General features: G+C 49.4%; 5 protein-coding genes across 5 annotated transcripts; 3 read left to right on the forward strand and 2 right to left on the reverse strand.

The window, feature by feature from the left end:
• Nucleotides 1-710: 710 nt before the first annotated feature.
• GIQ15_05552 (ADP-ribosylation factor) lies at nt 711-2,128 on the reverse strand (the record flags this gene model as incomplete). Its single annotated transcript, XM_033552969.1, has 5 exons — nt 711-803; nt 853-918; nt 974-1,249; nt 1,718-1,893; nt 2,095-2,128. The coding sequence occupies 5 exons, from the start codon at nt 2,126-2,128 to the stop codon at nt 711-713; spliced, it is 645 nt and encodes a 214-aa protein (XP_033404113.1).
• Nucleotides 2,129-2,526: 398 nt separating this feature from the next.
• Nucleotides 2,527-4,428, forward strand: GIQ15_05553 (GNAT family acetyltransferase; the record flags this gene model as incomplete). Its single annotated transcript, XM_033552970.1, has 4 exons — nt 2,527-3,184; nt 3,652-3,829; nt 3,913-4,106; nt 4,166-4,428. The coding sequence occupies 4 exons, from the start codon at nt 2,527-2,529 to the stop codon at nt 4,426-4,428; spliced, it is 1,293 nt and encodes a 430-aa protein (XP_033404114.1).
• Nucleotides 4,429-4,618: 190 nt separating this feature from the next.
• On the reverse strand, nt 4,619-5,869 carry GIQ15_05554 (uncharacterized protein; the record flags this gene model as incomplete). Its single annotated transcript, XM_033552971.1, has 1 exon — nt 4,619-5,869. The coding sequence occupies one exon, from the start codon at nt 5,867-5,869 to the stop codon at nt 4,619-4,621; it is 1,251 nt and encodes a 416-aa protein (XP_033404115.1).
• A 382-nt stretch (nt 5,870-6,251) lies between these two features.
• Nucleotides 6,252-7,661, forward strand: GIQ15_05555 (basic proline-rich protein; the record flags this gene model as incomplete). Its single annotated transcript, XM_033552972.1, has 2 exons — nt 6,252-6,335; nt 6,393-7,661. 2 exons carry the CDS (start codon nt 6,252-6,254, stop codon nt 7,659-7,661), a joined length of 1,353 nt encoding a protein of 450 aa, XP_033404116.1.
• Nucleotides 7,662-8,405: 744 nt separating this feature from the next.
• Nucleotides 8,406-10,816, forward strand: GIQ15_05556 (uncharacterized protein; the record flags this gene model as incomplete). The annotated part of the gene is made up of 10 exons (XM_033552973.1): nt 8,406-8,492; nt 8,543-8,925; nt 8,982-9,406; nt 9,625-9,641; nt 9,774-9,971; nt 10,020-10,132; nt 10,194-10,361; nt 10,419-10,498; nt 10,558-10,638; nt 10,704-10,816. The coding sequence occupies 10 exons, from the start codon at nt 8,406-8,408 to the stop codon at nt 10,814-10,816; spliced, it is 1,665 nt and encodes a 554-aa protein (XP_033404117.1).
• Nucleotides 10,817-12,020: the final 1,204 nt, after the last annotated feature.

Raw genomic sequence — 12,020 nt, forward strand, 5'->3', positions numbered from 1 at the left:
GTCTAAACCACAACAAATTTGATATTTCTTTACATTTGGACCAACTCACCTAGCAGAGTGTCTATAGAATGCAAGAGCAAGGTGGGAGGGATGTGTTTTAACTTGGGGGAATAAGGTGTCAATAGCAAAAAGGGGGGGAAGGATATTCTTATAGGTATGGCGTGAACCAACCAGAGAAGTGCATTGATAGAAATATAGGAGATGCAGTAGAAACCTTTTTTGAAAACAGGAGGGGAAAAAACCAGTTCATAAAAAAGGATTCGATATGAAATAAAAACATAAGAGGTAACTCCTGCATGACTATAAAGCACTGGACTGGATAGGAAGGGCATTGCAGTTCGTGAAGGGGAAAAGGGGAAAAGAAGAAAAAGAAAGTAAAAGTGACGTGACCACTGATAAATGTATAATGCATGGGAAAGCACAGAGTCCTTGCACCTAGACACCTTTCTTGTCGGCCAGGAGTTGCAGTTATCAAATATGTGTGAGTGGCAAGGGGAGTATAGGTAGGGAGGAAGCATCAGGCAGACAGCTGATGATAGAGCCAAGGACAAAAATGTAAAAGAGTCTGTTTCACACAGGGCATAAGGAAAGATAGCAACAAGACCTATGAAAAAACATGTCCCGTGTCCCAGCCCCATCTTCTGCATCATCATAATACACATAATGTCTGCAGATATGAGGATTCACATTAACCATTAAATAAGAGGCATTTACTCGTGACCAGCCTTCTTCAGGGCACCGGCAAGCCATTCGAGACCCTCGTAGAGACCGTCTCCGGTGGTGGCGCAGGTGGATTGGATGTACTACACTGGGTTAGCTACGAAAACAAGTTGAGCGTAGGCAAGGACTTACCCAGGCACGTCTGTTCAAGGACTGTAGGCCAAGTTGCTGGGTGATCTCGGCTGGGCTCATGGCGTTCTAACGACAAAGTGAGTACGTTTTCTAGCGTTCACAGTGAGAGAGCAGTGCTTACGGGCAAATCCTGTTTGTTGGCGAAGACAAGGAGCAGGGCGTCCCGTAGCTCGTCCTCGTTGAGCATCTTCTGTAACTCTTCCCTGGCCTCGACGACACGATCACGATCGTTGCTGTCAACGACGAAAATGATACCCTGGGTGTTCTGGAAGTAATGTCTCCACAATGGACGGATCTTGTCCTGACCACCGACATCCCACACGGTAAACTGAATGTTCTTGTATTCGACAGTCTCAACGTTGAATCCTGATACCCCGTCAGCCTCCTGTGCACTGTACTGGGGACGACCGGAGCGACCTACCGATGGTGGGGATGGTTGTGACAATCTCGCCAAGTTTCAGTTTGTACAGGATGGTGGTCTTTCCGGCGGCATCGAGACCGACCATGAGAATTCGCATCTCCTTCTTGCCGAACCATAACTTGTCCAACAGTTTCGAAAATGACATACCCATCTTGGCGGTGTTTTGGGGGAGAACGTCGCGGTGGGGTTATAGGAAAAAAAAAGGAGACGCTGTGAATACCGTCAGTCCACGAACGCGTTAAGCTTAAAAAGGCCAGCAGAGATAGGCCAGTCGTCTCGTCTGCGGAGAGAGCGTAGAAGAGAGAGATAGAGGCAGAGACGGCGAGCTTGGTGGTGAGGCTCGCTGGTGCGGTGTTATGCGGTGTGGTGTGGTGGGATGTGAGGCCGGCCGTTTGAGAACACCTTTGCACAGGGGGTTGGCTGGACGAGCGTGGGACGACTTACCGGCGGGCGAGACGGACGGTGCAGGGCGTCCGAACAGAGCTGGGAGTGTGAAGCTGGCGAGCGCTGCTGTATTGACGGCGCTGGATGTTTTGTTTCTCTGACGGTCGTTGGAGTTGGGAATTTCGAAGGGTTAGAGGTAGGATTGAGGAGTTCGGTGGCAAGCGTAGCCTCCGTCACTAACTAGGAATGGCGTAGGAAAAAAAATTCCCCAGCGAAAACGTGACTTCACAACACAGATATAGAATACGGAGTAGATGAGAGTATATCTATAGTGAGGATAGATAGAGTAGATATAATAGATAGAGATGAGATGAGATGGCGCTTTTATGTCTGCTATGGTGGTGTGCCTGGACGCAAAGAGGACACATCGACCAAACCTCGACCTAGGCACCAGAATTCTTGATGCTTCATAGAGGCGAATAGAGCCGCGGATGTTGCTTTTCCTTACGCTAGGCCGATAGTATGGATATCTATCCCGAGACTATGACTACAGGGATGGTTTACTTATAGCATTCATATAAAGATGGTTGTGGCCGTCTGTGGCTCTGGGGTTGTATAGATAAGGCTACGTGCCAGATATCATACGAATCTTCCTGGCTGCGTTTCCTAGAGTCGATCTTGTCTGGGGTCGATGGTCCCACAGCGCAGGTGGAATAGCTGCTCCATCAAGTCAGATCTCATCCTTGCCCTCAGTGAGTCAGACGATACGATCAGAGCGAGAGGTCCTACTTAAAGGTAGCTGAAGCCCGGAACTGGCAGAGAAATGACTACAATCGGCGTCTCTTCAGGTCCGTCACACTCTGCTCAACATGGATAGGGATCAAATCATCCAGGTTCCACAGGGAACACTTGCCCCCTCGAACCTGGCAGAGATATGTAACCGTTATCGAACTGCACGGCTGAGAGCACTGCAGACATACCCCGAGGCGTTCTCATCCAAATATGACCGTGAGAGAGCCTTCACCGACCTCGAATGGGCCCAACGTCTAGAAAACCCAATGTCAAGAACCTTCGTAGCGGTCAGCGTTGAAAACGAGAATGCAGCCGATGACGACGTTGAAAAGCTAAAGAACAACGACTGGATGGGCATGGTCGTCCTACTCGGACCGAAGGTGTACGAAACAGATGCAAAGACGAAATACCCCTGGGATCCCTTCTTGTCTATGGCTTGGATGCAGCCGGAGGCAGCGGGTGCGTTGAAGGATGCTGAATCTACGAGCTTTGCGGTCTCGATGTTTGTCCTACCGGAGGCAACGAAGCGCGGTATCGGGCAGAAGCTGATCTCTGCGATGATCGAGTACGCACGGGAGAATGCAAGGCGGGAGTCGGTGAGGAGATTGCACGTCAGTCTGATTGTTGAACATGACAATGTGGCTGCTATACGATTGTATGAGAGGTGCGGGTTCTGTCATGTCGAGACAGGGCCGGACCTCGAAGGTATAGGGGCCAGGCCGGTTGCGCCCTTGGGTATGGCATGGAGTGAGACTTTGAGAGAAGTAAAGTGAAGTTAACATGAGTATGGCCGAGATGTTGAATCAGGGAAGAAACTCTTCATCGACGTTTACTACTATAGATATGTTGAAAATGAGAGAAAAGAAGAAAGATATCTCTGTTTCCCTTTTAGGAAAGAGCCTCGGATATATGATTATGTAACATCAAATACACGTGACATACTTAGCCCTAATCTAGATACGGCTAGCGCGTTAGGGCATCCCACAATTCGAGATAAGCCAGAAAAGGAAATTTCAACATCGAAACTTGCAACGAGAACGCGCAAATCCTCACCATAAGAATCTCTTTTCAAGGTATTCTTCTGGAAGACTGTACTCGCCATGTCTAAAATCACAGTCGGTATGTTCCCAGCCACCCGTCAACGAGTCGCGGTGAGCGATCGAGCTCAAGAAGAATGTTGCTAACCAGCTTATGATGAACAGCCGGAGTGCGTACCAACGTCCAGCAGCTCTTGGACTACTCTCACAACGAGAAGAAGAGAAACTTCGTTGAGACCGTCGAGCTCCAGATCGGCTTGAAGAACTATGACCCTCAACGTGACAAGCGTTTCTCCGGCACTATCAAGCTGCCTACCCTTCCTCGCCCAAGAATGAGCATCTGGTACGCTTCGAGAGATATATCAGGAGAGAGAAAAAGAATACGGTTGGGGGTGGTCTGCTGACGGATGGTTTTAATTCGTATAGCGTTCTCGGTGACCAGCACGATATCGATCGTGCTAAGCATCTCGGCGTCGATGCCATGTCCTCTGACGACTTGAAGAAGCTCAACAAGAACAAGAAGCTCATCAAGAAGCTCGCCCGCAAGTACGATGCTTTCCTCGCTTCCGACTCCTTGGTCCGACAGATTCCTCGTCTCTTGGGTCCCGGTCTCTCCAAAGGTTAGTAATTGCCGTCCTAAGAATCATCTTGTCGGCAATATAACTAACTTGTCGATTAGCCGGTAAATTCCCTACCCCCGTCTCCCACAACGAGGATCTCAACAACAAGATGAACGACGTCAAGTCCACCATCAAGTTCCAGCTTAAGAAGGAACTTTGCCTTGGTGTTGCTATTGGCAACGTCGGAATGACTGAGGATGAGCTCATTGCCAACATCATGTTGGCCATCAACTACCTCGTCTCCCTGTTGAAGAAGGGTTGGCAGAACGTTGGAAGTCTTACCATCAAGGCTTCCATGTCCCCACCAAAGAGAGTGTACTAGGCTTTCAGTAGCTAGGTTCTGATCTTTGAAAATTAAAAAAAAAAAATGCCAAAATATTAACTCGATCAATGAGAACTTATGACATAACTTCTTCCTAGTAAAGTGTGATTTCTTATTGCGCTGTAATTTGGTTGCGTAGAAATACAGTGGATATATAAATACAGGAACATGGTAAGAAGATAGGCAAGGTCTATTCCATACCCTCCATATGATCAGTCTTATCCAAGATCATACCTCTCATGCCGATGAATTCACGTATGGCTTCCCACTCTTCACCTACCTCCTCACCTCGCATCAACGGGTCTTTGAAGCCCCATGTTTGCGCAACCCTATCCAACGCCTGTCTCTCCTCCTCTCGTAACCAGCGATGCCGTAGCGCCGTACCTGGAATCCAGACTACTCGGCGCATGTGATCATTGGCAGTGACAGCCGCCACTACTCCCACGGCTGAAGTAAACGTTACATACGCAAGGATGGCTGCAAACGAGATCCCTCTAGCAGTGGAAGGGTCCATGGTGTTCTGAAGCGTGGAAAGGTATGTTGATATCGCCCAGGCTGCAGGCGGTGTTGCCAGCATTCCGGCCACGGGGAGAGAAGCTTTCCGGAGTATTTTAGAACGGTAGAAGGCGGGTGTGCAGTATGCGCTGTCGATGATGGCTAGGGCCAGAGGAAGGTTAAGCTGCTCCATCGCCACCTCTAGAGCCTGGTCAGCAATGGTTGAAGGGATTGCATTCTTCGGGCTCTTGGGGTTCGCAGGATGGTATGATATCGTGTCGCCGCTGGATCGCGGGGAGGGTTTATTGGCGTATAGGGTGAAGATTGTGGGTATATGGTCTGCCTTCTTGAGCTGGCATTGGATCGAAGTATAGAGTCTCAGTATCTCGGGTGATATGAACACTTTGGGATCCTGCAGTAAGTTGTTCAACATGTCCGACAATGCTGATGTAGCTATGCTTGGGTCTTCCTTTTGCGATTGTGGTGCCTGAGTTCGTTCTCCCTCGTCGTCAAGCTCCAGGAGGGACGAGATTGCGTCCTTTTTCTTGGGTTTGACATCAGACCGGGCTTCTGACAGTGCAGCGTCTGTTTGAGCAGCATCGACAACGGCCTGGCTCCGCTTGAGAATGTTTATAACCGACTCCTCTGACGGGATGCTTGTGCCTGATATTATCGAATCACTGTGGGAGATTATCTCTCGAACGCCGTAGTCACTGTGAGACGCGCGCTGGCTCTTAGCCACGGTCGACGAATACCGATATGCAACCTCATTCCGCCGTAGAGAAGGTAGAGCAGCAGCTCTGCTGGTGGTATAGAGACTGTTCCTGTTGATAGCTCGCGGCGAAAAGGGCGTAAACCTCCGTGAGATCGAGGACGTTGAAAAGGCGCAAAGCTGGCAGACCGAGCCTTGGGCCCTTCTCTGCGCCTGGAGGCCGATTCGCTTCATAATCAGGCCTGTCCGTTTGACAATTGCGTCTCTCTCTTCGTCAGTTCTCGCGGTGGTTGCTGATCAGATTTATCTCCAACCGCGCTTAGGTAAGTTGTTCGCCTGCACCGCCACAGCTTCTGCATCATCTTCGAGATCAACTCCAACTCCCGTACAACCAACGTCGTCATCCGGCATCACAGACGCCTGGAGGGAGAATGATATCTGCCTAGCAGGCTTCACCGGGACAGGCAGACGATATAAAGCGTCGACGCAGAGAGACCGGCTGGCGTTCATCTCCTATACATATAACTACCGCTTTATGATTGCACCACATCCTCCCCGGCGTCATATCTCGCCCTTCTCCAGCTGAACAAGTTAGCTCTCGTCTTCTCACGCAAAGATGCCTCCTCCTCCGCCTCCTCCTCCGCCGCCGCCGCCTATGCCAGGGCGGTCTGCCGGCGGTGGACCTCCCAGAGCCGCTCCGGTAGGCAATCAGGCCTCCTTTGCATAGATAACTAGATAAGATATTAACATCATATAGGCTTCTCTCCTTACAGACATCTCCAAGGGCACTCGACTCAAGAAGACCGTTACAAATGACAGATCAGCACCTATCGTTGGAAAGCCGTCCGGAGGCTCTGGAGGCCCTCCCCTCGCCGGTGCCCCTCCCGTTCCTGGCATGGCACCCAAACCTCCAGGCGGCCTAGCTCCTCCAGTCCCTGGCGGTGCTGCAAACAGGCTTAGAAGCAATAGTGAAGGCAAGGAACATGCCGGAGGAGACGACGGTGTTTCCTCGGCTCCACAGCTAGGCGGACTCTTTGCTGGCGGGATGCCGAAGCTGAAGAAGCGCGGTGGAATCGATACTGGCGCAACTTCGAACGCAACTTACCTGTCAGACTCGGAAGCGCAGAACAGTTCCAGGATATCACCCCCCACAGGATCTGCTCCCAAACCTCCAACTCCATCCAACAAGGCTCCTAGCTTTAGACCACCTCCTCCACCATCTACAGATGCTCCAACGCAGCCTCCTGTGAACCCGCTAGTAGCGAATCTCCGCAAACCACCACCCCGGCCAGCTCAAAGGCCATCATCTTCAATATCACTACAGTCGTCGAAAGCTGCACCAGACGTACCACCGCCTCGCGCACCGCCTCCGGTTCCAGGTGCCAGCAGGCTCCCACCACCCCCGCCTGCTCCTCCAGCGTCGAGAAAGGTCTCAGCACCTCCCGCTCCTCCGCCCCCGCCACCGTCGTCCACAGCTTCTACTCATCCACCACCCTCAGTACCGCCTCCTCCAACATCTACGGCCCCAAGACCGCCGCCACTACCTCCATCTGCATCTCCCGGCGCAAATGGAACTCAAGCATCGTCGATAGCAATGCAGGCTGCGCGCAATGCATACGGATCTCCTCACGCACCTCCTCCACCACCACCATCTGCCCCAGCATCCCAACCACCCCTTCCACCAACTTCGCCTCCTTCATCAGCACGGACATCCTCCCTTATATCAACTCCTCTTTCCTCGCGCCCTTCCTCATTTTCAGATAATCAACACAGTGCTCCACACCACCAGCTCCCTGTCCGGTCGATGCTTGATCCCAGCTCTTATACACTCACGAATGGCGGCTCACTGCGGCACGGAGCCTCCAAAGGCTCCACTTCTAACACAAAGGTCCGGATTGAAGACCCTCGATTCAAGTTCCAAAATGAATCACAGTTCCCGAAACCGAGAGAGTTTACCGGCGGCCAGAGAATGTATAGGGCCGGACGAGGTAGCAGTGTTCCTTTAGATTTAACGTCTTTGGGATGAAATGGAATGTCTAATGGATTGCTCTATTTACTTCGTGGTGGCCTGTCGGTTCATGTTCATCTTCTTTGACATTTTTGGGTTTAGGAGGAAATTGTAGCATATATACTGCATGGGCTGCATGGACTGGTGGGACAGTGCGATCGGTTGTTTTCTTTACCCAGCCCTCTTAGTTCTATCTGACTACTGTAGATCAGTATACTGCATTATTCCTATGTTCGTAACCTTTCCGTCTATATAAACCGCCTATCTCAGAGGCGGCTAATTAAGCGTTTACAAAATATGGTAGAATGGCAAATAGTGCAAAACTCACCGTAGAACCATGAGATATTTTACATTATGACGGAAAAGCTCATTCCTCTATTCAAGCACTGGCTGGCTATCTATATTTGTACTGTCTGATTATATAGTCGGTTTTACCGTGGTTCATTCTGGGTTTTTAGCTATGAAGTACATATATTCCATCATTTGCTCAATCTAGCAACGGTATTCTATATAAACAAACTCTTCATATATAGTACTAGACCTATATATAAAATGGCAACTCTGTACGGAATATTCTATCGTATATATTTACTACCCATACTACGCTAAAATACGCAAGGGACAACGTACCCCGCGTGTGGCCTTGCTTCTACCGCGTACAAAAAGATGAGAAATAGCTACAGTGTGGGATTTACTAGACTGTCTCTCCCTAAACCTCCGGCTTAGACGTCTTCATTAGTTACGTCTCGGCCCACTACGAACATGGAGCAAATCAACGAAGGCACAGGCTCTGAGGAGAGGATATTTTTCGTACAAGGCACCCGGTATATCGCGACCCGTTCAAACACGGTAGGTTCAGAAGGAGATATCAGAGATGATAATGCTGAACAGAAGTGAAGGACGCCGTCTTGACCATCCCCGACGAGTTCAGCCTCGCTACCATTTTCATGCTGCCGAAGGATCAACATGGAGAAATAACTGTGGACTGGATGCGTGATAATGTCGAAAGATATAAGCTCCTTGATGATGTCTTCCATGAAGCGTTCCTGGCCGGTGTTATCTTTCTCTGTGCTGGCGAGGAGCACGTTAAAGTGACGGACGAAGCCTGGACTTATCTCCTCAAATCTGGTGCTCAGTGGATCAAATATATACCTGCACTTGGCGCTGGTCAAAATGTACTGCCAGGTCCTTGTGCAATTTCAAGAAACCGCATATGTGATGTGTGGAAACTGGTCGATGATACTAATGGGACATGCATGAACGCTCTTTGGCCTCAGCAAGGGTCAGTGTTCACTATTTCAGACGTGTTTGTATAGAATTATGTACTCACAAGTACAGCCATTTCAAGCAGTTTCACTTGAAGAGCGTCGATGGTCAATCTTTGAGTGTTGCTCTCCCCTCGCGGATCAAAGGGCAAGCTGTCTCTGGTTCATCTATAGCAGGCTGGCGTATGCTTATCAAAGATAACATCCACCTACAAGGCATCAAGTCATCTCTAGGGAATAAAGCGTTCTATGATGCTTACCCTACGCAGCCAGAGACCGCCGAATGTTTAAAACGCCTTATTGACCATGGAGTGGTAATTCTTGGAAAGGCTAAGATGAGCTCCTTTGGGAACTGGGAAGAGCCTACTGATTACACTGACTACCAAGCACCGTGGAACCCACGAGGAGACGGATACCAATCGCCAGGTGCAAGCAGTTCTGGATGTGCTGCGGCCATTAGCTCATACGACTGGCTTGATATCGCAATTGGAACTGACAGTAAGGCCATATTCCCCCATACCCATATTTGGAATGAGCTATAGAGACATGGCTGACCTATGCTAAGCCTGGGGAAGCGTGACCAGGCCGTCACTTTGGTGCGGCTGCTTTGGACTGCGTCCAAGTATTGGGGCAGTCTCTCCTAGGGGAGTCGAGCCTTGCGTTAGGCAAGGAATCCGCATCCCCTTCGTTAAAAGATGTTACGCTAATTGGCACAGCGCTTGGGATATACCTGGTTTGCTGGGCCGAGACCTTGGAAAGTGCAGGGAGTTTGCCTCCGTATGGCTTCTGCAAAATGCCCTCATAAGGGAACCAAAGGTCTAAAGCCTTTCTACCCATTGTCTGAACCATCATTGACTCCTAATAGCCGTTTTCCTCCATCATTTGGCCAATAGACTTTTGGAAAATTATTGATGCCGACCAATGCACACTTGCCCTCCAATTCGTCAAAGATATGGAGTCGCATCTGTACATAAAACACTCGAAGATCTCATTCGAGAATGTTTGGTCGAATTCACTACCTTCTGAAGCAGCTGGTCTTTCACTTCCTGAGTATATTAATCCAGTAAGTCCCCACCAACCATCCCAAAATGGAAACGTCATAACGCGTTAGGCAACGGCTGCGCTGGCATACGATGCATACCACAATAGTGATGATTTCCGTGCAAGATATTTGGCAAAGTTCCGTCGGCAGCCTTACACCACGCATCCGAATCAGAAGACATGGTAGGTCGTCTTCCCCTGAACAAGCTAGCACTTGCATGCAGGATACTCACGAGCAGGTCAGGGGTGTGGGTAAAACGATATCCAAGGAACAACGAGACGCGGGCTTTAAGCGTCTCAGCATATATGAGCATTGGCTGACAGATACAATTCTATCTGGCGAACATTCGAACGCACTTCTTGTTCTTCCGCTGGAGAGCATGAGCCCTAGATATCGGGATGAGCCACCCACGTTAGTCATATATTCTGGGTGAATTTCGCATTCTTGGTTTTAAACCAAAATTTAAAGGTTCAAAAGGCCTCCGCAAGACGGCATCAATACCCTGGCTTTCGGGCCTGTCATGAAATCCCCTGTCTTGGCCGTTCCCAGTAGGTACCATCCAAGGACACCTCGGAGATGTGTACAGGGTACTGATGTACCTTCATAGTTGGGGAGATTCCGTACGAGTCAGTGGTGACGAAAAATAAAGAAAAGCTTCCTTTTGTCATCGCTGTTATGGCTCCTCCAGGTATATTTTCTCGCTCTCCTATCCTGTTGACTTATGGTTAGGCTAACTAGTAACGTATACCCTAGGGACCGACCTGCTGCTCATGGATTCTGTAAGGAGTACTCTTGAGAGTGCTGGCCGACCATCAACGGTCAGAACTGGAACCACCATGTTTGGGGCCTCTGGCACAAAGATATAAGAATGAAGTACAAAATCGTGTAGTTGAGGTTTGGTAAAGTGTGAGCCTCGTTATTACTTGGTCCGGTGTATTTATCCACCTTGGTATCAACGAGCCTTAGGAAACCCCTTCCGAGGACGTAGAAAACAGGATATCTCGCGGAGGCCATAGAAGGGCCGGTCGATATAATTGTGCAACGCAAGAAACGTCCATCGATGTGGAAGTTGACCTCTGAGTAGCCAATGCTGACTCAGCCACTCGTATCGAGCCAAAGCATCAACGGCGGCGCGAGATCTAAATTGCTCTTTAAGAGAAACCTAACATTATCAAGGACTCAATTTTGATATCGACAGCGTTTATATTAGCCGGGGCTCGCTTGAACGATATAACGGCCGAAACTACGCGATTCACTAAAAGCAATACGAGCCCGCACCTCTGCGACATCCGATACGGACACGCGCATCGAAGCAGAGACCGGACAGTCGTCTGCCTCTGGATGAGCAGCGTGAAAGTGACTGGGTGTGCCTACCAAGCCGCTTCCTCCTAGAGAAATACAAGAACGACCACGAAGAACTATAGACATGTCCCTCCAATCCTATATTAATAGTTCGTCTTTCCATTTTTTAAATAACCCACCAATACCCCTCCCGTCATTTCTCAAATCAGTGCTATGATATTATAAACATAGAATACGTGACAATGGCTAATTACTGGCGCGTCTCTCTAATTTAGAAAAAATACTTGTTCTCACGGTGGACGGCCGCACATTAATAGGCACACTCCTATCGACAGACCAACTTACAAATCTCGTTCTATCCCAAACAGTTGAGAGAATAATTCGGACACCAGATGACCCAGAACCTAGCTCGGAGGTAGAACATGGCCTCTATTTGATCCGAGGAGACAATGTCGTTATTTGCGGAGAAATAGACGAAGAGGTGGACGAGAAGATAGATTGGTCAAAGGTTAAAGGGGAGGTGGTTAAGAATACCAAGAATGCTTGATGACACTGGCTTCAACGATAGAAGGGAGCCAGGGCCACTTTGGTTAAGATAGGGAGAAGAATGAAGAAGAGAGATTAACTATCGAAACCCGGTTTATAACTCGCCTACCAACCCGGCGTCTACCTTGTTCCTTGTCGTTCGTTTACGTGTGATGCATATCGAGGTGGGATGGTCCCAGGGGCGCCTTTATATCCCGTTTCGACTGTTTGTCTGGGTTATAT

Source organism: Arthroderma uncinatum (genome assembly GCF_011692745.1).
Source record: "Arthroderma uncinatum strain CBS 119779 chromosome Unknown scaffold4, whole genome shotgun sequence".
In the NCBI taxonomy this organism is placed as follows: domain Eukaryota; kingdom Fungi; phylum Ascomycota; class Eurotiomycetes; order Onygenales; family Arthrodermataceae; genus Arthroderma; species Arthroderma uncinatum.